This window comes from Rattus rattus, chromosome 16, assembly GCF_011064425.1.
Source record: "Rattus rattus isolate New Zealand chromosome 16, Rrattus_CSIRO_v1, whole genome shotgun sequence".
Taxonomy (NCBI): Eukaryota; Metazoa; Chordata; class Mammalia; order Rodentia; family Muridae; genus Rattus; species Rattus rattus.
This window is the reverse complement of record NC_046169.1, coordinates 32,284,083-32,308,334: the sequence shown is the minus strand read 5'-3', so window position 1 is coordinate 32,308,334 and position 24,252 is coordinate 32,284,083. Positions and strand designations below refer to the sequence as shown.

Genomic DNA, 24,252 nt, shown 5'->3' with positions numbered 1-24,252 from the left:
ATATATACTTTTTGGGCAAGTTAGAACAGTGAAGGTCATGGAAATTGTCCTCACATAATAGGTAATTGTTACTTGAGATAAAAGTCCTGGGAATAGCGAGAAGTTCAGGAACATAGTATATTGCATACCAGAAAAAAATAATAATAATCTATGTAGAAGAAAGCATGTCCAGAAAAACAGTTTCTGGTGACCAAGAAAATCAGCCCAAAGATGCGAGAACAAGAATATCCAAAGTGATCGGACAAGTTCAAATGAAATGTGGAAAGTACTGACATACTATGTAAGCAGCTGTCGACAGACAGTGGTGACAAACAGCTCCTTCCTCCCTTGCCAGTGAATATGGCAGCTCTTGGTCCCCGTGCCTCTGCTCCCCGGAGCCTCATTGTCATGGCTGCAAAAGGCGCAGCTGGTTATTGGCTTTATATCCCCCACTTATTCCTCTCCCTCTTCTTCGCCTTCTGCTCCTTCTTCTTCTGTTGCCCCCTCTCCTTCCTCTTCTCCAATTGCCCCTTCTTCTCCTATTGCCCCCTCTCCTTCCTCTTCTCCTATTGCCTCTTCTTCTTCCTTTATCTCCTCCTCTTCGGGTAGGGCCTCCCCCTCCTCCTCCTCTTCTGGAACCTTCTCGATCTCTGAAGGCTCTCCTTCAGAAGCAGGCTCTGACTTGCTGTAGGCAGTTATGATGCATGTGATGATAAGGAGTATCATGAGCACCAGAATGACAGCCAGGACGATGAGTTTTAGGTTAAGTATCAGGTCCTCTCTACTGGATTGGGTAGCGTTTTGTCCCGTGTTAAAATCATCTGGCGGAATAACAGTGGGACCGCTGTCCACGCTGCCTCCAGTGCCTTCCTCCTTGCAGTCAGGAGGTGCAAAGCCAAACAGACAGTGGCAGTTCCCCAGATCATTGCACACTCCGTGCTCATTACAGATACTCTCTGGTTTGCAGGGATACTGGACTATGGTGTAGTCCTTACAAATGGAGTTCTCACAGACTTTCCCTGCGCCACAGGAAGTGTTGGTCCACACATACCCCTCATCAAAGGCATCTGTCTTGTCAAAAGCATCTATGCTCCAGCACCAGTCCTCCACTTGAGGGATCTGAATCAGCATGTGCTTGTCTTTGATTGGTGGCAGGTAGCCTACCTCTGTACAGATAACTTTTCCACACAGTATGTTTTGATCTGAACATTTGGCATATGTTCCTGGAGAGTCAGAGGACGGGCCACAGTTTCCAAACCGGGTTCCTCTTTTGTTCAGAGATGTGTAGCATTCATCTGGTGCAGACCTTGAACCAAAGCCAAAAATATGTGAGCACTGAGAGCTAGGGTCCCTGCACTGACCCCCAAAGCAGAAGTATGACTCACGGCATATAGAGCCATCTTGAGCTATCCTATCATTGGGGCAGATTGCAGAGGTCCCATTGCAGTACTCTTCCAGGTCACATAGTCCCTGAGCAGGTCGGCAGACAGCTCCTTTCTTCTTAAATTTACAATGAAGACAGCAGAGTTCATTACTGCATTGCGCGCCCTCCTTTAGCTTACACTTTTCATCACAACACTGGTTTTTATCACAGGCACTACCACAGTCACACTCCTCCGACTCCTCTACCACACCGTTTCCACAATGGGCATCTCTGCGCTTGTGGCTCTGGTGCCAAGGCCGGTCAAGCAGGCAGGCCCCTCTGTGGTCATGGAGGAAACGGAGGAAGTGGTCAGAGCTGCAGTTGCTGAAGCCACTGGTCTTACTGATGCGTCTCATGCATGAGGCAGAGGTGCTTAGGACCACAGGTGCAGCCTGGGTGGTCGTGCGGATACCAATTGTGCCCGAGCTCAAATCAGGCCATGGCGCTGTAAACAGGAGGACATCCTCATGATGGAAGGCCTCCACGGCCATATAAACCCGCCTGAACAGGCACCATCCAAGCAAACGCCCCCGTTCTCTCCTGGGCGTGCCCGGCGATCAAGTGTGCCCAGTGCCTGACCCGGCCCATGAGTTTCTCCTGTCTCCTAAGTTGAAATTCCTGAGTTAGCCTGCAGGTCCACTGGGACCTCTATGGACCCCCTCTGTCCAGATCTCCAGGCCCACCAGCAACCCACCTCTGTGTTTATTCCCTAGGAAGCTGTTGGCCGAGCAATGATAACCATCACCGCCTGGACCGTCGTGTTGACATCACTGCCCCACATCTGGGCGCTGGTGGTTGACCACGACAAACATCTCCACATACACTGGCGTGTGACCACAAGTCAGACAGAGCCAACACCTCATCGGTCTTGTTGCTCCCTTATTTGCTGGCTGGAGTCCCCAGGCTGTCTGTAGGAGTGACATTGCAGAGGACCACAGGCTGGTGCGCCATGGTATAGAGGATGTGCTCAAAGTTTGTGTGGAAAGAGCAGGGGGCTCGATGCCATAGGCTGTTTCCTCTTTAATCAAGACCCCCCTGAGGCCTGAACAGATGTTGACAGAAACAAAGGAGCCCGGCACCCCTTCCATGTGGCCCTCATAGTGGCAGGCCTGGGAGAGGAGAGGCATTTCTTTTGCCCCAGGATACCATTTGTGGTAACTGTAGACCAGGGAAGTTCCTCTCAGAGTAGTGTCCCTTTACCTTGAGGTGAAGCAGCTGCTTTTGGCCTTGCATCAACAGCATGTAGGACACCTTCCCTCCAGGATCTTCACTCTCCTGGCCCGGCAGTCTCTCGGGGATGACCGTTTCATAGGAAGAGTCATATACAGATCCTAGGTCACAGAGCGTGCTCGGGAGAAAAATTATTGCCAAGAGCAACATGGCCACCAGCCTGATGCACAATTGTGTTTGGATTTGCTCCAGCTTTAGTCTCTCCATCTGCGGATGCCAAGTCTGAAGTACACCCTCAACCTCTTACAAAGCCACATGGAGATCTACTTGAAAGAGAAAGAGGACACTGAATGTCTCACTGTGACCGGTTCTGCCATGGCCCTCCTGACTCAGTTGATTGTGTGGGGCCTGTGTTAAACATCAGTGACAGCAGCAGTGCTCCTGACGTGGAGGCTCGGATGCTGTCCCCACACCTATGCTGGGTCTTTAAGGCTTGGTTCCTCCCCACCTCTGTGAGCTTAGCTTTCTGGCTGGCTCTCGTCCTGGCAACTCTGACCTCTGTGCTCTTTCAGACAGTTTCTGTTCTTGGTTGCTTCTTTCCAAGTCAGCTCCTGTACTCCATCTCTAAGTCCCTTTGACAAGATGAAGAGATGTGCCTTGACAAACTGACTCTACTACGTGGGACTGTACCTTGAGAGAGGTTGTAACATCCCTACAGCTCACTCAGCAGAGCCACACGGAACACCCCTCCCCCACAGCTCTCACTCTTCCTGTTGTCAGTTGCTCAGCTAACCCCAGATGTTCCAAATCAAGGAGCTCGGAGATAACCTAGGTGGCCACACTCTGTTATCTGTTTCCTGACCTCTAAAGCCCTTGCTCTATAGATAGGAGCATCCTAACCCAGGACAATTTTTGAGCTCTGAGAGACATGATGGCTATACACAAATATAGGACACTGTGTTAGACCAGGTCACTGAGCTGACCCTCTTCACTGTATGTTATAGCACAGATGGGTTAGGGTTGCAGCTTCTCAGAGGCTATGGAAGACAGCATGGTGCCTTCCTGTTAACGTGTCCACAGTGCCTGGCCTAACCCCAACACACGGATTCTCTAAGGTTATGTGTGGTTATGTGTGTGTGTGTTTATGTGACAGTGTTCTACCAGGTAGCCTAGGCTAGCCTGAAACTCCTCCTGTTCCCCATGGTCCTGGCAGTTTGTAGGATTACATCTGTTGGCCTTTCTTCTAGCCTCTATTCACCCACATGTACATGGACCACATGAACTCGCTCAGGTGTGCACACAGACACACAAAGTAAGTTTTCATGAGGTATATTTGTGTATCGGATAGGATGCAGTGCATTAATTCTCCCTGTGTAAGCAAAGGGGCGGGGTACTTTTAGTCTGTAAGTGGCACACCACAAAAGCTGTCAAAGCAGCGGCTGGCTCATCCTTTCCACTCCAGCCGACAGCCAGGGTAAGATGCCACCTCAGGAATAGTTAAAAATGGCAGCTCCTATCAAAATGGCTGCACCAAAATGGCTGCACGTCTCAGCCTGTAGCCAGCAAGGGAGCCTTTCCTGCCTCAGCAGGAGATGCCCCTCAGGAGCCTCATGCTGTCAGCACCTCCTATCAGCCTCCCTGAGCAGCTCCACAGGGATAGAGCAAGGCCAGCTGAAGCCAGGAAGGACTTCCCACCCTAACCCATGGATGGGAGGCAGGGAAAGGGGGTGAAAAAAGCCACCAACCCCTGAGCTCCCCAAGCTTAGGGTTTAAATCCTTGCAAGCAGGTGGCAGTCATCCCTGGATTCATTCCTCCTCCTCCCAGCTTCTTCCCTTTAATAAATTTCCTTTGCAAGAATTACCGTGTGGAGTGACTCACCGGAAGAAGCCAAGAAGAAAAGCAGTGAAGAAAAGAAGTGAACAAAGTGGGGCTGAGGCCTCTGAGCTCCTCAGCTCAGTTGGGGTCCCCTCCCCTGGGAACTGAGCACCTCTGCTGAGGAAGCTTCCCCTCAGAGCTGTGGGCTTCCTGGGCTTCCGAGTCCCAGAATACCTTTCCATCCAAGAGAAACACTTAGGGTATTCCCAGCTCTTCAAGTATCAGTCACTTTTACATGTTGGGAGTCCCATGCTCTTCTCCCAACTCTGAAGCGGGGTAGATTGCTTTATATTTTACCCACCGCTGCCACACATTAGAAGTAAACTCAGAAGCAAATCCCTGTGAACCTAACTGACCTGTGTTCCACCTTCCTCTTCCCACCCCGCCTGGTCCCTGGTGACCATCATCCACGATGTTCTTCAGCAAGATCAGCCTTTCAGTCCCATAGAGGATTACTTACACACGCGCTTCTCTTTTTTTTTTTTTTTTTTTTTTTGGTTCTTTTTTTTCGAGCTGGGGATCGAACCCAGGGCCTTGCGCTTCCCTAGGCAAGCGCTCTACCACTGAGCTAAATCCCCCAACCACACACGGCGCTTCTCTTGTTGTCTGACTTCCGTCACTTGGTGTGACTTCCAGTTCCCTCCCCACAGTTCTCACCTTTGGAGTGTAGCTGTGGGGCTGCTGGATCATAGAGCTCCTATAGTCTCTTACATTTTGTGAGGACTCTCTCCACAGTGGTTTCTGTGACAATGGTGCGGGTCCATTCCCATCAACAACGTGTGCAAATTCCCTTTACATCTGAGTTAGTGTTCAGTCATGCATCGCATCTCCTGGTTTGCTTTCTAATGCTTCAGTAGCTCCTGCAGTTATGTGTCGCTTCATAACATCCATGGACATTGCCCGGCCATTTGAAGTTTCTGCTGGATGGAATGTTTGTCTTTTGAGACAACATCACAGGACGAAGCGAAGCCCAGGTTAAGCCTAGAAATAACCAGGTAGCCCAGAAGGTCTTCCAATTAGAAATCCCCTGCGTCAGTGCTAGTCAAGGTCTAGGGCTTGAGGCAGTAGGGTCTCTCCTCACTCCCCCAGGCCCCAGTACTGAGGATCCAGTCTGTGTTGTGTGTGCGCTGTGTAAGCTCTGCCTCAGAACTGCATGGGCAACTGTGTCTTCTCTGGAGAGGCGTCTACTGCATTCCTTAGCCCGCTGAAAGGTTTGGACTAATTTGGGTTTTGATGTCAGCTTTGTGTTCTCACCATATGCTCTCAGAAATTACTAGATGAATGGTTTATAAGTATTTTCTTAGGTTCCACAGGCTTGGGTCTTGCCTCTGTAGTTTAATAGACACTTAATTCTCTTCTTGCCTTGCCTGAGTCCTGGCAAAGAGTTCTTACCAAAGGAAAGCACTGTCCACACGTTGTCTACCTTTGTCTGCAGTGCCTCCCGCCCCTCCTAGACTTCCAGCCTTTAACAGTTCCTCAGGTTGTGGTGACCCCAACAATAAAATTATTTTCATTGCTACTTCCTAGCTGTAATGTTGCTCTTGTCACGAATCAGAAGATAAATACTTGATATGTAGGCTATCTGATATGTGAAGTCTAGGAAAGGGTCCTTCAATCCCGAAGGGGTCATAGTTCACAGGTTGAGAACTGCGGCCCCACACCTTCACCTTGCAGTTTCTTTCCTGCTCTCTGTGACCCAGCCCTGGGCTTCATGCATGCGAGGCAGGCACTGGACCAACTGAGCCACAGCTCAGGTCCCTGCTTAGGTGTGCAGTACATTTCAAGTTGATTCGTGTGTGTGTTAGAGGGTGTGGTCTACTTTAGTTGTTCACACGCATTTATCCAGTTTCGCCAGCAAATGTTTATTGATGGGACTGTCTTTCTCACCGAGTGTTCTTGACACCATTGTGAGGTGTCATGCTGATGGCTGGAGTCTTTTTATGACTGATCACCCTGCTGTCCCTTGTAGTGTGCTAAAGAGAACAGATCCCCAAAGAAGGACCCTTTGGGTGTCTGGACTCTGTTCATTAATCTGGTGGTTCTCTGTCCATTCGCCTCTGTATCTATTTTCATGGATGGTGGCTCTTTTTTTTTTTTTTTTGAGACAAGGTCTCCTGTAGCTGTGGCTGGCCTAGAACTTGCTATGTACCTAAGAATGACTTTGAACTCCTGATTCGCCTTTTTCCACAACCTGAGAGCTGGCATTGAGATTATCAAGTTACGGAGATATATACAGTTTTCTTAGTTCTTCAACTAGTTCACGGACAGTTCATATATGTACATGGCAGTCTGGTCACACTCAGCCTCCGTGTCCCTTTATCCTCTCTCCACCACACCAGGACCCCTACTGTCATGCTAGGTCTGGAACTGGGGAAGGGCAGCGCTGACTTTTTGTCTCTTTGTTTTGTCTTTGTTTTTGCATTGTGGTCCAGACCCACTTGGTTGAACCATGACCTCTCATGGGCACTCTCCCCTCCACTGGCACACAAGTAACTCCCAGAGGTCACATCACTCAAGACAGTGACCTGCTCTCGTGCCATATCCATTAGCTCCCCTGATAGAAATGGCCCCACAAGCCCCTCCTGTCTGTAATTGAATATTGATGGTGTGTGAATTCTTTGGGTAACTGCAACTTTTTTAATTCTTTCCGCCCTCTCTTCTGTGATGTGGATGTGCCCTCATCCTTGGAGGGACAGATGTCTGTACCCCACTCAATGCTGGCCCCTGGCAGTGCGTCTCTCATGAGCCTTTACTTGCTGCAAAAAGAAGCTGCTTTGGCCAAGGCTAAGGGCAGCACTAATCTGTGAATAGAAACATAAATCAGGGCTGGAGAGATGGCTCAGTGGTTAGGAGCACTGAGTGCTCTTCCAGAGGTCCTGAGTTCAAATCCCAGCAACCACGTGGTGGCTCATAACCATCTGTGATGGGATCCGATGCCCTCTTCTGGTTTGTCTGAAGACAGCTATAGTGTACTCATATAAATTAAATAAAATAAACCTAAGAAAAAAGAAACATAAATTTGTCAGGAAGTTTGACATGTCCATTTGACAAAAGGAATAGGTTTCCTTAAGTTTTGTGATCTCCCCTGCCACAGCCTTTGCCTAGGTCCATAGAAGTGGCATGAGCTTACCCTACAGAACACGCCTCAGATGTAGTCAGAGATCAGCTGCTCCTGTCCCAGACAGTGGCGCACTATTGTGCTGGCATCTTGTGCTTGTTGGGTCAGTACTGTCGCACGCAAGGTCTGACTGGGGAAGAGCAGTGCTGACTCCTTGTGTCTCCTGGTGTCAGTCACTGCTTCATCACTGGATAGACACCACAGCAAGGCAGCTCATGGCGGAGAGCTTGATTTGGGGTTCACAGTACCAGAGTGAGCACGGCAGCATAAAACATCTAGAGTTCACATCTCAGTCCACACGGAGGGAGAGGGAGAGGGGGAGGGGGAGGGACAGGGACAGGGACAGGGGACAGGGAGAGGGGGAGGGAGAGGGGGAGGGGGGACAGGGACAGGGGAGGGGGAGGGGAGGGAGGGGGGGAGGGGAGGGACAGAGAGAGGGAGAGGGAGGGACAGGGACAGAGGAGGGGAGGGGAGGGAGGAGGAGGGACAGGGAGAGGGAGAGGGAGGGACAGGGACAGAGAGAGGGGGAGGGAGAGGGAGGAGGAGGGACAGGGAGAGGGGGAGGGGGAGGGGAAGGGGGAGGTGGGGAAAGGGAGGGAGGGAGAGGGAGAGGGAGGGGGACAGGGACAGGGAGGGGGAGAGGGAGAGGGAGAGGAGGAGGGAGAGGGACAGGGAGAGGGACAGGGACAGGGACAGGGACGGGGACAGGGACGGGGAGAGGGAGAGGGAGCGCAAGCATGAGAGCACTAGGCATGGCAGGAATCCTGGAAAGCATCAAAGCCTTCAGTGACTTCTTCCAGCCATCAGCTAGAATCCAAATATTCAGTTGCCCAAACCACTCAGGGACATTTCATTTAAAACACAACAGTCCCTGTCTTGGTCAGGGTTTCTATTCCTGCACAGACATCATGACCAAGAAGCAAGTTGGGGAGGAAAGGGTTTATTCAGCTCACACTTCCACATTGCTGTTCATCACCAAAGGAAGTCGGGACTGGAACTCAAGCAGGACAGGAAGCAGGAGCTGATGCAGAGGCCATGGAGGGCTGCTGCTTACTGGCTTGCTCCCCCACCCCACCCCACCCCTTGCTCAGCCTGCTCAAGACCACCAGCCCAGGGACAGCACCACCCACAATGGGCTGGGTCCTCCCCACTTGATCACCAATTGAGAAAATGCCTTACAGCTGGGTCTCATGGAGGCCTTTCCTCAACTGAGGCTCCTTTCTCTGTGATAACTCCAGCTTGTGTCAAGTTAACACACAAAACCAGCCAGTCCCGTCCCGCAGACTGGATCGTTTTCTTTGTCTCATGAAACCAAGACATGTGGTATCTTCAGTTAGAGGGTCTCACAGTCATGTCCTGGTGGGTAACCCAGGGCAACAGCATGACCTGTGTGCTTTGGGAACCCTGCATGCTAGGCAACCAACCATCCTAGCGGGCTGCACTCCCAGGCGGCTGCTGGGTGACTACAGCAGTTGAGTGAGGTGGAGTCCTGTTGCTGCTGCAGCCCAGTATTGGTTCTGGATAGCCTATGCTGTTTGCTCTTGTATTTCTGTGGGTTTGTTTGGTTTTGTCTCTATGTGTGGTGGTCTATAAAAACTTTAGAATTCATTTTTTCTATTTCAGGAGAGTCCACAGTAACTTTTTTTTTTAGAAATTCATAAATCATTCTTTTAGATTTTCAAATTTTATCGGTATGAGCATTTTGCCTGGGTGTCTATGTACACCAGATGTACACTTGGAACCCACAGAGTTCAAAACCCTTGGAGCTGGAGTTTCAGACAGTCGTGGGCTGTCATGTGGGTGCTGGGAACCAAACCTGTATCTTCTGCAAGAACAAGTGCTTTTAACTCCTGAGCATCTCTCTACTCTCAGACCCTCACTTCAGCCACAGCAGTGACTCAGATCTGTAAGTACAAAGCGTTTTTCCATTCTGCGTTCCTCGCATCAGCCTTTTATGTTTTTTTTAAAGATCTATTTATTTTATGTATGTGAACACACTGTTGCTGTCTCCAGACACAGCAGAAGAGGGCATCAGATCCCCATTACAGATGGTTGTGAGCCACCATGTGGTTGCTGGGAATTGAACTCAGGACCTCTGGAAGAGCAGTCAGTGCTCTTAACCGCTGAGCCATCTCTCCAGCCCCCTCTTATGGTTTTTATTGCAGAAATTTTTTATTACTTTTGTGAAATCTACACTTAAGGGTCTGGAGAGACGGCTCAGCTGTGAAGGGCACACGGGTTGCTCTTCTAGAAGACGCCAGTCTGATCCCCCAGCCCCTACAGTCAGCTCACAACCCCCTGTAGCCCCAGGTCCAATGCTCCACTGCCCTCTGTGGCTTCTGTGTGTACCGCATGCACACGACACACACATATACATACAGGCACAACACCCACACACATAAACTCAAAATAAACCTCAAAAAATATTTTAACACTTCAGGGCTGGAGAGATGGCTCAGGGGTTAGAGCACTGACTGCTCTCCCAGAGGTTCTGAGTTCAATTCCCAGCAACCACATGGTGGCTCACAACCATCTGTAATGGGATCCGATGCCCTCTTCTGGTGTCTGAAGACAGCCACAGTGTACTTACATAAAATAAATAAATAAAATCTTTTTAAAGAATATTTTAAAATTTCACCCTCACATGTTTTGATGTTTGTAGTAATTCTGGATGAAATGTGTCTCTAGAGTTCACTTTCAACAGTGTTCCTTGTTGTACAAGAGTTGCCCATATCTCTCTATGTTGATCTTAGCGTCCCACTACTTTACTAAATTGATCTTGTCAGTCCTGACAGATTTTCTTCTTTTCCTTCTCTTGAAGGTTTACATGATTAAAAAGAAAAAGAAAAAAAAAGACTTACGTGATTGAGTGGGGCATAGCAGCCCACACCTTTAATCCCAGCAGTCAAGAGACAGAGGCAGACTGATCTTTTTGAGTTCAAAGCCAGCCTAGTCTTCAGAGTAAGCTCTAGGACAGCCAGGGCTACATAGAGAGACCCTGTCTCCAAATAAAAAAAGAAGAAGAAAAAGAAAATTATAGGGTTAGGGGGTTATAAGTTTTCCCCATTATTATTATTATTATTATTATTATTATTATTATTAGGATGAGGAGGAGGACGATGACATCTCACCCACATGCACATGTATTTCATGATGACTTCTTACACACACATACACATGTATTTCAATCTTCCCCTCCCCTTCTCAGTAATCCCCTCCTCCCTTTTCCCAGCACCCTCTTAACCCCCCTCTCCTGTTCGTTTGCTTTGGTAGTTTCATTGTTTGCTACATGAGGAGACACAAGGACAGAATAGGCAATCACCTCAGTGGTCCTTTGTTCAACTCTAACATCCTCTCATGGTTAAAAACCCCAGAGAGTGTAGGAATGGAGGAACCATTCCTAGTAGGTAGACTATAGATCAGGTCTATACGTCAGGGAAATGGAGGAAAATCTCAAAAGCACTCCCACTAAGTTCAGGAACAAAGGGGTCTGTTCTTTCCACTCTCGTCAGGGAAAAATGCTTGAAGTCTTAGCTAGAGTCAAAGCATCCTTGTGTGCAGACAAGATTCTGTGTATCAGATTCTCAAAGGTTCGAGCAGAAAGCTCTCAGACCTGATGGACACTCAGTAAGGTGCTAGGCCAGACAGTTCACACACAGAAATCAGCAGCCTTCCAATGTATCAGTGACAGTCACACTGGGGGGAAATCATAGAAATAATCCCAGTCCCAATCACCCAGAAGATACCTTGGAGTAAATTCTCTGCAATGAGAAATACCTATCTAGAGACCAGCTTTGACTATGGACTTGAGTTCTAGGCCAGGCAAGGTTACGTAGTGAGACCCTGACTCAAAACAAAACAAAACTGGGAAATACTAAAAATGGGGCTGGGTGGATAACTCCTCAGTTAAGAACACTGCTATTCTTGCAGAGTGCTCAAGTTCCACTCCCAGGACCAATATGGTAGCTCGCAGCCATTTGTCACTCCAGTTGAGGGGCTCTGATGCCCTCCTCAGCACCAGCCGTACAAGTTTAAGTATGTACATACAAGCAAGACATTCATGCATACAGAAAAACACTTAACCATCTAAAACTAGAAAGTTTTAAACACAAAATTTCGGGTGATATGCACTGAAAAAACAAGCCAATTTTTGTCTTTCACAGTGAAAGAAATCTGATAACCACACTGGGTCCTGCAGCCACTTCTCTTCTTTGACTTGGCATCGTATAATAGGTACCAGTGGCCCGGCTCAGGGGTGAGGGTGCTCGCTGCCAATCTGATGGCCTGAGATTGATATCCAGGCCTTGGTACCCCCCACCCCCACACACACAGAGAATCCATGACCATACATACTGCTTAAGGGCTGAGCTATTAGACAAGCTTTAGTTCACTGTCACAGCATGCAACATGGAAGGCCACGTTCTGTTCTCTGTTCCTAATGAGGCCACCCTTAAGGCAGGGCCAGACCTCAGCTGCCAAGGACAAGCCTCCACTTGGAGAGGGGTTCTGAGGAAGGGTTTCTGGAAGCAGTGAAATAAATGACCCAAAGTCAAATCATAGGGAACAAGTTGACAGCCTGTGCTTGGCTCAAGATGGATCCCTAGACAGTTTTCTGTAGACCGCCCTTCCTTCTGTAGTCTGCTCTAGATAACTCCCTGTTAAAGACAGCTCCCTGCTAGAGACAGCTGTCTCATGCAAGGAAAAAAAAAATTCGAAATAGTCTCTGGATAGCTCAAATCAAATCAAAGTCAGAAATGCTGCTAGAGAAAATTCTTAGACTTTCAGACAAAGTCGGAAATATTGTTAGAAAAATTATAAAGGTAATTCTTGGGTTTTTTTTTTTAAAGATCTATTTATTTATTATATACACAGTGTTCTGCATATATAGCTGCTTGACAGAAGAGGGCACCAGATCTTACTATAGATGGCTGTGAGCCACCATGTGGTTGCTGGGAATTGAACTCAGGACCTCTGGAAGAACAGTCAATGCTCTTATCTGCTAAGTCATCTCTCCAGACCTAAATAATATATTTTTGAACTCAGGTTTTCAGCGTTCTTTCCCACAGCCTTAAGGGCTATCTTGAAGGTCTCTTACCATTTTTGCTAAGGACATAGCCACACCCTCAACTCCTGGACTTGTGCTGTCTCTGATTATCATGGAGTCCTTAACACTAACAGGGAGAGCATTCATAACCTTGGCAGGGAGAATGTTTCCCCAAGGAGGAACATGAACTAAGATATCAACACTTGTGGAGGCCCACAACCAACTGGCTCTGTTCCAGGGAAGGGAACCATGCATGCTGTCCTGTCCCTGCCATGGTCTAGCTGACTCGGCATTCAGCTTGTAGTCAGGGCCCTTGCCAGTCCCCGTCTGAGCTTTTCCTTGCCTTGGAGTGGTGTACAACACCCTATATGAGACTAAACCTGGCTTGAGTTTTAGGAAGGATGAACCTGGTTCTCAGAGGGACAAGGCTGGGGTCTGCCACTACCAAGTCTTTTGCCCACAGGCCACTGGAGGGGAGGAGTTCTTGGGTCCTGTAGGAACTGGATGCTGGTTTGAGCCTCATCTCATGCTGCTGGTTTGGGGGGAGCAGGGAGGAGCTGGCCTCCCATGAAAAGTGCTGTTGCTGTGGCAGTTGCTGTGCAGGCTTTCCTCACCTGGAAGCCCCAGGACAGGGCTCTCAGCTCCTCAGTTCTCAGGTCTTCCTATAGCGCCCAGGGACAGCTGCTGTGACAGTTGCAGAGCAAAGCTTCTCTCCAGCGTTTGTGTAAGGAAGAACGGTGTAGAGGGGCATGCCGTTGGCACTGGAAAGGCTCATGGCCAGTGTGGATTTGGTGGCACTGGCAGGGCTTGTGGTCAGTGAGGATTCAGATGTGCTGAGTTGGACTGGTTACAAGCCATGGCTGTTTGCTGGCCTCTCATGCACTGTTGTCTTGCTGGGTCTATTGTTGGGTACCTGGGAGGCCTTAGGATTGGCCACAGTAGAAGGTGGTGTGGTTCACAGGCAGCAGTAGTGACTGATCCCGGGCACCTAGAGCCTCTCCCTTGCCTCTGATCCCTTACTCAATGTTATAGATAATAGAGTGTAGCATGAGTAGAGAAGAGACCCACAGGAGTCCAGAAAGCAGGGAAGCAGTTTACTGTCTGGGCCTCTGGCACAGCGACACAACCAATCCAAGGTAATTTGGATTATGGGGATGATGGAACACAAGTGTGTGGCTGCCTTGGGATGGAAAGAACAAGGATGGGTTTGATAGGTCAGAAAGGAGGCAGGAGTGGGGGTGGCAAGGGGAACGCAGGGGGTCCACCTTTGCAGCCTGAGCAGGAAGAGGGGGCAGTGGCAGAGTACAGCCCCCTGGCTGGGTCTAGGACATGGTGTTCACATTCAGGAGTGCTGTGGCCAGTGAGCTGCGGGAAGCAGAGCTGACACTGGGTAATTTGAGCCCTTGCAGAATCCCTGTTCTCAGAGAACAAATTATGCCATCTGAATCGTAGCTGACGCCAAGACCTGGGAGCCAATGGGAGCTCATGGAAGTGGTCTGGTTCCTAAGTGCTCAGACGGGGACAGAATATGGCTGTGAGAAACTCAGAGCCTCTCTCCTCTGTTCAAGTCAGTATTGATCATCAGGGTGCACCTTCAGGCTCTTTCAAAAACTTAGCCAAATACACTCCACAGACAATTGTGGGCTCTCCTGGCACATTCTTGCTACTTAGCTCTCCAGATAAGCAGCTCTCTGGGAGCCCTGAATGTCCTCCGAATCACAGAAGTAGAGGCCCAAGGACCACTGGCTGAAAGGCCTGCGTCCGTGCACACGGCCGGAATGGCTCCTGCACTGTGTCTTCTTGTGATCCTGCAGTTTCTGTGGTATCTGTTGTAATGTCTGGTTGAGTTAAAGCTTTCTCAGGAGTGCATATGTTGCACTTACATACAAGTAGGTAAAACACTCATATACAAACGATAATTTAAAAATAATTTTAAGTAAAAAATAAAAATCCTGACTTGGAAGGCAGAGTCAAGCAGATCTGATTTCAAGGCCAGCCTGGTCTACAGAGTAAGTTCTAGAACACAGAGAAACCCTGTCTTGAAAAACAAAAAAGGTTTGAGACTTGGTTTTTAAACTTTTAATGTGTATACGTGTGTGTGTGTGTGTGTGTGTGTGTGTGTGTGTGTGTGTGTACACGCATGCATGCCGATGTCTGTCCATGGAAGCTGGAGGAAAGTGTCTGCTCTCTGGAGTGGGGTTACAGGCAATTGAGGGCTGCCTCAGGTGCTGCATGTTGAACTCAGGCCTTTATGAGAATGGTGTACACATTTACCACTGTGCCAGCTCATCAGCCAAGGCTAGATTTTTTTTCTTTCTTTCTTTTTTTTTTTTTTTTTAAGATTTATTTATTCTATATAAGTACACTGTCGCTGTCTTCAGACACACCAGAAGAGGGCATCAGATCCCGTTACAGATGGTTGTGAGCCACCATGTGGTTGCTGGGATTTGAACTCAGGACCTCTGGAAGAGCAGTCAGCGCTCTTAACCACTGAGCCATCTCTCCAGCCTCCAAGACTTGATTTTTAACCTATATAATATTTATCTTCGAGAATGTACCTCGACGTTCCCTTCTGCTGTTGGAGCACGTGTTCTGCACTGTCCTCCGGATCTGTCCTAACGTGTGATTAGACAGATGCTTCTTCCCTGAATTTCACTGTGGATGATGTATACATTCAAGCAAGTGTGGGGCATTGAAACTTTACTTTTAGATCTAACAGTATTTGGCATTTGTATTTGAGTGTTTCCATCATAGGTGCATATTTACAATTCATATATTTTCTTTTTCTTTTTTCTTTTTTTTTCCGAAGCTGGGGACCGAACCCAGGGCCTTGCGCTTGCTAGGCAAGCGCTCTACCACTGAGCTAAATCCCCAACCCCTATATATTTTCTTGATTAATTTATTTTTTTAAACAAAGTTTTAGGTAGCCCAGGTTGGCCTCAAACTATGTAGCCAAGGATGACCTGGGTTTTACAGCCAAGTTGCTGGGGTTACAGCTATGCATCACATCTGGTTTATATGGCTTTGAGGCTTGAACCCTAGGCAAGCACTGTACCAACTGAGTCATACCCTGGGACTTATGTAAGTGTTCACATTTGTGTCTTCCTGATGGTGGTTGATGGCCTTTTCCTCTCTAGTGTGGAGCTCCCTGGCTGTTCCATGTAAGGTATTTATGGAGTGACCTAGCAGAATCCCCCAGCTTCTGTTTACCTACGACATCCTTTATTTCTCTTTTGGTTCTGCAGGGTATAGTAGGTTTTTAAAAGACTGTGTGTGTGTGTGTGTGTGTGTGTGTGTGTGTGTGTGTGTGTTTATGTAAGTGCTAGGAACCTGACGTGGGTCCTCTGTAAGAGGAGCCAATGTTTTATCCAAGGGCACAGTAATGTGTTGACAAGTCTTCTTTGCCAGGCCTCTGGACTGTATGTTTTTTGTTGAGAAATTGGCCGCCAGGCAGGCAGCTCTTCCTTCCCTGTGTGGATCTCACCCTGCTGCTTTAGGATGCTACATTCCGCTTTTGTCACATCATGTATAATGTCTATATTCTGAGATGCCTTTCTCACTTGTTTTGTAAGTCTGTGTTCTCTGTATCTAAGTTTCCTTCGGATTGTTATTTTCAATTCTTGAACATGTTAAGTTCCTTTCAAGCTGATACTTTCTGGAGCAGTATCACTCCACATTGGAGGTATCATGGCTCCTTCCCTCTTCTGTCCTCAATAGTCCCCAAGCATAGTCAGATAGGTTGCACAGACATGCAGGCATCACCCACTCACATTTGACAGCATGACAAAAGCCCACTAACGGAGTAAGACTTTACTGCACCATTCCACTGGAGCATTCCACAAGCACGGGCCCGACTGCAGCAATGCAGTCCTCTTTAGGAGCAGGTCTACAGTACTTAAAAGCTCATCAGCGGGCCTGGAGAGGTGGCTCAGAGGTTTAGAACACTTCCACTGGCTGTCCTTTCAAAGGTCCTGAGTTCAATTCCCAGTAACCACATGGTGGCTCACAACCATCTGTAATGAGATCTGGTGCCCTCTTTTGACATGGAGGCAAACACTGTACACATAATAACTAAATTCAAAAACAAAGAAGTTATCAGTGGCCTGACTTGCATCTAAAAATCACAGTGGGCACTGGTTGTGGGCCAACTCATGTCCTGTGTGACTGCCCATGGGTGTTGAGACCAAGTGCACAGCTCTGGAGGGTTTGGGTGCTGAAGAGCTACCACGTGCTGGATATGGAGCTGAGAGCATGTGCAGGAACTGGATTCCTGCAGTAAAACTCTAAAAAGATCTTTCTCATGTTTTCCAGAATAATGGTCCCCCACAGTGGATACTGTGACATCTTCCCAGAATCTTCCTCATGCCAGCAACATGGACACGGATGTCCCTCCTCTAGCAACACAGCATTAATCAGCCCCAGAGCTCTCAAAACACATGACTAGCTGGCCTGTCTGCTGACTGCAGACCCGGTCACCTTGCTGCCTAGTGGACACAGCCACTTAACCCAGCCATGTCTGCTAGCCACACTTGGCCCATCCCAGTTGAAGACCAGCCAGTGAGTGCACGTCTGAGTTCTGTTGCACTCTCTGTGACCCCTCTGTGGGCAAATCCTTTTAGCTTTCAGAGGTGTTGTCATATCTCCAGGGATTACAGTGTTCCTAGAGCAGTGCTTCTCAACCTTCCTAATGCTGCGACCTGGAAGGTGGTTTTCCAAGTTGCTTTCATTCCTATTTCATACCTATAACTTTGCTGCAGTTATGAATTACAATGTAAATGTGTGACGTGCAGATGGGCTTAGGAGACCCCTATGAAAGGCAGCTGTAGGCCGAGGTTGAGAACCACCGCATCCTACTGTAAGATCCGTCACGCTCAACACCAGCATCATCCTCTACTTGGCAAAGCAAAGCAAGAGCTGATAACGTTCTGTAACTACACGATGAATTGCACATTTATTTTATTTTTCTGAGACAAGACAGGTTTGTTTGTGTAATTTTGGCTGTCCTGACACTGACAGAAATGTAGTTCTCTACATAGACCAGGATGGCCTTGAACTCACCTGCCTCAGCCTCCAAGTGCAGGCTTATGAGCCACCACCGACCTGCTCAATTGCACACTTTTATCCTAAGGTGTTATTCTGTAGTCCAGGCTGGCCACTGACTGGTGCCGGTACTCCTGCCTAGTCTCCCTAGTGTGGAGATCACAGGCATGAGACGCCGTATCTGACTGGGAACTAGATCTAGGGCATTGCACGTGCTAGGTAAGAACAGCACCACTGTTCTCTATGCACAGCTAGTGGTCAGTTTCAAGATGCTTTTAAAATGATCAGATGGTGCAGGGGGTTCTTGCTACATCTCAGCATCTAATTAAGGACTGATCGGGACAGTCAGACTCATCAAATGTTCTTCCTTTTTACTGAAGGGAGGGAAAGGCGCAGTGACAGTGTAGGCTGTGGGGTGGGGTACCCGCCACAGGCTCTTCCTGCCTGTCTCTGAGGAGAGGTATCAAACCTGTCACACAGAAGGAATTGTGCTTTGTCCTAGCTCTGTGCCTCAGAGGTAATTATCTTCCCACCGAGACCTTGCACGTGCAGACACTGGCAACCAGGCTGGAGGGGGAGAAAGCGATGCTCAGTGTAGCAGACCAGGGTCAGTTCCCAGCCAGCACTCACACGACCGCTCACAACTGTCTGTGACCCCATTTCCACAGGCGCCAACATCTGGCCTCTATGGGCCCAAGGTACACAACTTGTTCACATACACATATCCAGGCAAATATTCACACATACAAAAGAAAAGGAAATAAATTTTAAAAATCAAATTCAATAGAAAAGCAGGGAAATGTAAGTGTTGCACACCGGAGCTCAGCGCTGGCTGGGGTTGTCGCCGAGGCTGCCCGCGGGTGCCGAGTGCTTGCCAAGTGCCTGAGATCGAGTTAGGAGGAAGGGGGCACACACCCTTATTCCCAGCACTTGGGAGGCAGATGCAGGAGGATTCCTGTGTCTTTGAGGCCTGCCTTGTTTACAGAGTGGGTCCCAGGACAGCCTTCTGGGATTTGAAACAGAGAAACCCTGTCTCCAAAACCAAACAAAAAAAACTCTAAAGATCACACAGGATGAGGGTGAGTAATCTGGAATAATGCTTCATCTGAAGCAGGGGGAAAAAAGGCCTTGTTATTCATGTTTATTTAAAATGACTTGTATTTTATGAACAGTAGCTGACAGGGCAAGTTAGAACATTTAGATCCCATAAAAACTTTCACACGATAATACCAGTTGTTACTGTAGAGAAGAGCAACACAAGTGTATATACAACACATTACGGTAAACAGTGTGCATGCAACAAGCCCTAAAAACCACGGAGGAAAAACTGCCCCGCAAACACACGACCTCGGTAGCAACAGCCCACGAGGAGGTCTGCGGACGTCAGTCGGACTCGGACTCTGAGGACGAGGTTGTGCTTGAAGACCCTGGAGACACTGCCTCCTGTACTTCAGACCAGAGGTAGGCGATGAGCATTAGACAGCACAGTAGGACAATAAGGAAGATGGGGACCACAAGCACCACCACTTTGAGGTTGATCTCCTCATCCTCCATCCTCGAATCCGGACTTTCTCCAACTCCAAAAAGACTCAAGTTTCGGTTAGCTGGCTTCCCGACAGGACCACTGTCCACACTCCCCCCATTTCCTCCAGTGCTGCAGTCAGGAGGGGAGAAGCCAGCATCACAGTGACAGTGCTTGAAATTGTTGCACACTCCATTCCCATGACACATTTCCTGCGGATGACAGTCATACTGGAGCGTGGCATGACCGGTGCAGATGGACTCCATGCAGACTTTTTTTGGGGCACAGTAGGTACCGCCCTGCACGTCACCGTAATCAGGGATATCAGTGACGTTATAGGCATCCATGCTCCAACACCAGTCATCTCCATAAGGAATCTGGAGGAGTGAGTGTAGGGGCTTGACTTGAGGCAAGAATCTAACATCCGTGCATACCAACTTCCCACAAAATATATCCTCATTGGAACATGCTTCATATTTTAGGTTAGCCGAGGTGGGATGGCCACAGTTTCCAAACCGGTTGGCTTTAGTATTAACTGAAATGTAACACTCCTCGGGGGCCGATCTTGCAGGATACCCATAGATCCTTGCACATTGCTTATCAGGGTTCTTACACAAACCCCCAGAGCAGTAATAAATCCTATCGCACTGCGTGCCGTCCTGCATGTAGCTGTTTGCAGGGCATTCTCGAGTAACGCCATTGCAGTACTCGGGAAGGTCACATACATCCTCAGCAGGACGACATAAGGTCCCTTTCTTCTTGAATGCACATTTGTAGCAGCAGAGTCCCTCACTGCACTGCGCACCCACCTTCAGTGTACATGTTGGCTCACAGCATGGGTGACTGTCACAGGCATTACCACAGTCACACTCCTCCGACTCCTCTACCACACCGTTTCCACAATGGGCATCTCTGCGCTTGTGGCTCTGGTGCCAAGGCCGGTCAAGCAGGCAGGCCCCTCTGTGGTCATGGAGGAAACGGAGGAAGTGGTCAGAGCTGCAGTTGCTGAAGCCACTGGTCTTACTGATCGTCTCATGCATGAGGCAGAGGTGCTTAGGACCACAGGTGCAGCCTGGGTGGTCGTGCCGGATACCCAGGTTGTGCCCGAGCTCGTGGGCCATGAGCGCCGCAAACAGGAGGACATCCTCATGATGGAAGGCCTCCACGGCCGCCGCAAACCCGCCTGAACAGGCACCATCCAGAAACGCCTGGCCCTCGTTCTCTCCTGGGCGATGCCCGACGATCAAGTGTGCCACATCGTGCCTGACCCGGCCCATGAGTTTCTCCTGTCTCCACAAGTTGAAATTCCTGAGTGTAGCCTGCAGGTCCACTGGGACCTCTATCGGGTCCCCCTCTGTCCAGATCTCCAGGCCCACCAGCACCACCTCTGTGTTTATTCCCCTAGTGAAGCTGTTGGCCAGAGCAATGATGTCCACTACCGCCTGGACCGTCGTGTTGACATCACTGCCCCACATCTGGAAGCGCTGGTGGTTGACCACGACAAACATCTCCACATACTTGGCGTGTGACCACAAGTCAGACAGAGCCAGCACCTCATCGGTCTTGTTGCTCCCTTGTTGCTGGCTGGAGTCCCCCAGGCTGTCTGTAGGAGTGACATTGCAGAGGACCACAGGCTGGTGCGCCATGGTATAGAGGATGTGCTCAAAGTTTGTGGAAAAGAGCAGGGGCTCGATGCCATAGGCTGTTTCCTCTTTAATCAAGACCCCCCTGAGGCCTGAACAGATGTTGACAGAAACAAAGGAGCCCGGCACCCCTTCCATGTGGCCCTCATAGTGGCAGGCCTGGGAGAGGAGAGGCATTTCTTGCCCCAGGATACCATTGTGGTAACTGTAGACCGGGAAGTTCCTCTCAGAGTAGTGTCCCTTTACCTTGAGGTGAAGCAGCTGCTTTTGGCCTTGCATCAACAGCATGTAGGACACCTTCCCTCCAGGATCTTCACTCCCCTGGCCCGGCAGTCTCTCGGGGATGACCGTTTCATAGGAAGAGTCATATACAGATCCTAGGTCACAGAGCGTGCTCGGGAGAAAAATCAGTAGCACCAAGATCCCTGCTCTAACAGATGCGTGTCCTGGCACTAGTCGTAGACCCAGGTTCCAATGCCGTGCAGCCCAGATGTGAGGGGGTCCCTTAGCTTCTTTTAAGGCTCCTTGCTGGATCTGTGGAGAAGACAGAGTGGAGGCACTCCTGCTCGTTGATGCTGCCACTGACATGGCTCAAACAAACTGTGGCTAGCGTAGGATCTATGTCCATCAGCGGCAACTCACTGCTTTCCCAGACCCAGGCCTGTCCCTTAAGGGGTGCTCCCCTGCGTGAATCCTCTGGCCTCAAGCGGTATCTCTGGTCTTATTTTTCTCCTGGCCTCGTTGGTTATGTGCAGCACAGGGACTTTTGTCAAGTGGAAGAGCTCCAGTGTGGCTTAAGTTCCTTTGACGCTCATGGAGACGAGCCCTGTGTCTACAGTGACTCGCCGGTGCTGTGCATCAGAACATCGCTCATCCTCCACAGGTCATGATGGACACCCCTTGACACGCTAACCTGCTCATGCTTTCAGACTCAACATTCTGCAGGGACGCGGGGGAGGGGACAGAGTTCTCTGAACAATTAAGAGTTCTCTGTTGTCCTGCCCCGTTCCTCATTCTTACAGTAGTCGCTGGAGGGATAGCTAGTTCTCTACTTCTGACCGCCTGATTCCTTTCGCTGGGACACATGCCCACGCACACACAGAACACACAGTATTTAGATGTTCTACTTTACCTTACCCTCCTGCCTACCAAGTGACTTTTGTCATTTAAACACGAGCCTTCTCTATGGAAGTTTTTCTAAGGCTTAAGTGTTAAATGATTTTATTTTTACTACAGGAATATACCAGAGCCTGAAATCTAAGTTAGTTCTCCCAGTGGTCTCACCATGAGATAAAGTCAGACTGGTAACTCTAGTTACACAACAAAGAAGATGAACGTGGGCTCTGGAAGGACTCAGACGCCCACACTCGTGTGACCACAGTTGGCTTGCACTGCCCATGCAAGCCCCAGGCCTCAGCCTCCCGTCTGTGTTCTTCCTGTGGTCAGCACTACCCGTCAGAAGGACAACAGAGCTGTGTGCACACCGTTCTTCCCCCATTTCTCACTCCATGCATCTAAGAACTAAAACTGTCTTCCACGTAGCATAGAAATAATTTTATATTACAAGCCAAATATTTACAACATGAATCATAAAAGGTGTGACTGCAGGTAACACATGGGATTGGAGAAATGCCCTGCTTAATTCAGAAAGGTGGTACATTTCTGTAATCCCAATCCCGGAGACAGAGACAGGAGGATCACAAGTTCAAGGCCCACATGGTCTTTGTATGAGTTCTGAGCCAGCCAGAGATATAAAAGTAAGACCTTCTCTCAAAAAACAAGGCCAGCCTCCCACCCCCACCCCCGCCCCAAAGAAAAAGTCATCAAGAGTATGGGCTGGAGAGATGGCTCAGTGGTTAAGAGCACTGACTGCTCTTCCAGAGGTCCTGAGTTCAATTCTTGGCAACCACATGGTGGCTCACAACCATCTGTAATGGAATCTGATGCCCTCTTCTGGTATATCTGAAGAGAGTTACAGTGTACTTATATACATGAAATAAATAAATCTTTAAAAAAAAATAGAGTTTTAGGGGTTGGGGATTTAGCTCAGTGGTAGAGCGCTTGCCTAGCGAGCACAAGTCCCTGGGTTGGTCCCCAGCTCAAAAAAAAAAAAAAAAAAAAAAAAAAAAGGAAAAGTATCAACTCCTGGCATCTACCCTCGGCCAGAGAGGCTTACTTCCTATCATACAGCATTGTCATTTAGCAGGAAATGCCCACTGTCGCTTCAGACTCACTGGCAACGGACGGGAACTGAGGCCCCTCAGCTGCACTGACCGTCTCCCATGAAGTCATTCAGAGCCTCTTCCAAGTCCCTGCTCTGCAAACCAGCAAAGCTATTTCACTGCTTCTGTGTCAGAATTAATAAATATAACAAAGGTTAAGGCAATAATGGAAAAACAGCCTACTCTTTAAACTTAAAAATGTGTAATTATTCTCAAATAGAAACTCATTTTCTTCTGATGTACAAAATCTGATTAAAATCTTTTGACTTCTTTACCAACGATACATTCTTTCAACTTGTTCTTTCTCACATGTATAAAGAACAAAACTGGGGGCTGGAGAGACGGCTCAGCGGTTAAGAGCACTGACTGCTCTTCCAGAGGTCCTGAGTTCAATTCCCAGCAACCACATGGTGGCTCACAACCATCTGTAATGAGATCTGGTGCCCTCTTCTGCCCTGCAGGTGTACATGCATACAGAATGCTGTATATATAATAAATCTTAAACAAAACAAAATATAACTCTTAAAAAAGCAATCCTTGGGGTTGGGGATTTAGCTCAGTGGTAGAGAGCTTGCCTAGGGAAGCGCAAGGCCCTGGGTTCGGGTCCCCAGCTCAAAAAAAAAAAAAAAAAAAAAAAAAAAAAAAAAAAAAAAGCAATCCTTATGGCGACATTTTAAAAAATGAAAATTGGTGGCTGCACAGGCCTTGGTCCTAGTACTGCAGAGGCAGAGCAGGTGGACCTGAGTTCGAGGCCAGCCTGGTCTACAGAACAAGTTCCAGGAAAGACAACGCTACAGAGAAACCCTGCAAAAACAAAACTAAAAACAAACACTGAAGCAGCATTTTCCTGTGGCCTCCCAGACATGGGAGCAGCCGTAACGGTGGTGAGACCGACTGTCTGAGTGACAAGCAGTGGTCTCAACGAGCAGGCTTAGGCAGACTGGAGACAACAGCCTGCTGCTTTACTGGAGCTGTTCTTTCAATGTTTCCACAGACAGCATTGGTAAGCAGGCAGGAAATTACCAGGAATAGAAAGGTTTAGCTTCCAGCTAGGGGTAGATTTTGTATTATTATTAGCAAAAATGATTCATGTTAAAACATAATTTACTTCTGGCCTAGAAATTTATAGACCAAACCGTGCCCTGACTTACCCGCGTGCCCGATCACAAACAGGGAGTTACCGTTTAGGGGGCTTTGTCCAGGTGAGTGCAAGAG

The 24,252-nt window shown here is 48.6% G+C and overlaps 1 protein-coding gene and 1 pseudogene across 1 annotated transcript; both read right to left on the bottom strand.

Moving 5' to 3' along the window:
* Positions 1-432: 432 nt before the first annotated feature.
* Positions 433-2,839, bottom strand: LOC116885496 (annotated as a pseudogene).
* Positions 2,840-18,774: 15,935 nt separating this feature from the next.
* Positions 18,775-21,844, bottom strand: LOC116885497 (disintegrin and metalloproteinase domain-containing protein 1). Its single transcript, XM_032886789.1, has one exon. The coding sequence runs from the start codon at positions 21,401-21,403 to the stop codon at positions 19,034-19,036; it is 2,370 nt and encodes a 789-aa protein (XP_032742680.1). The 5' UTR covers positions 21,404-21,844; the 3' UTR covers positions 18,775-19,033.
* Between the last annotated feature and the right edge of the window lie 2,408 nt (positions 21,845-24,252).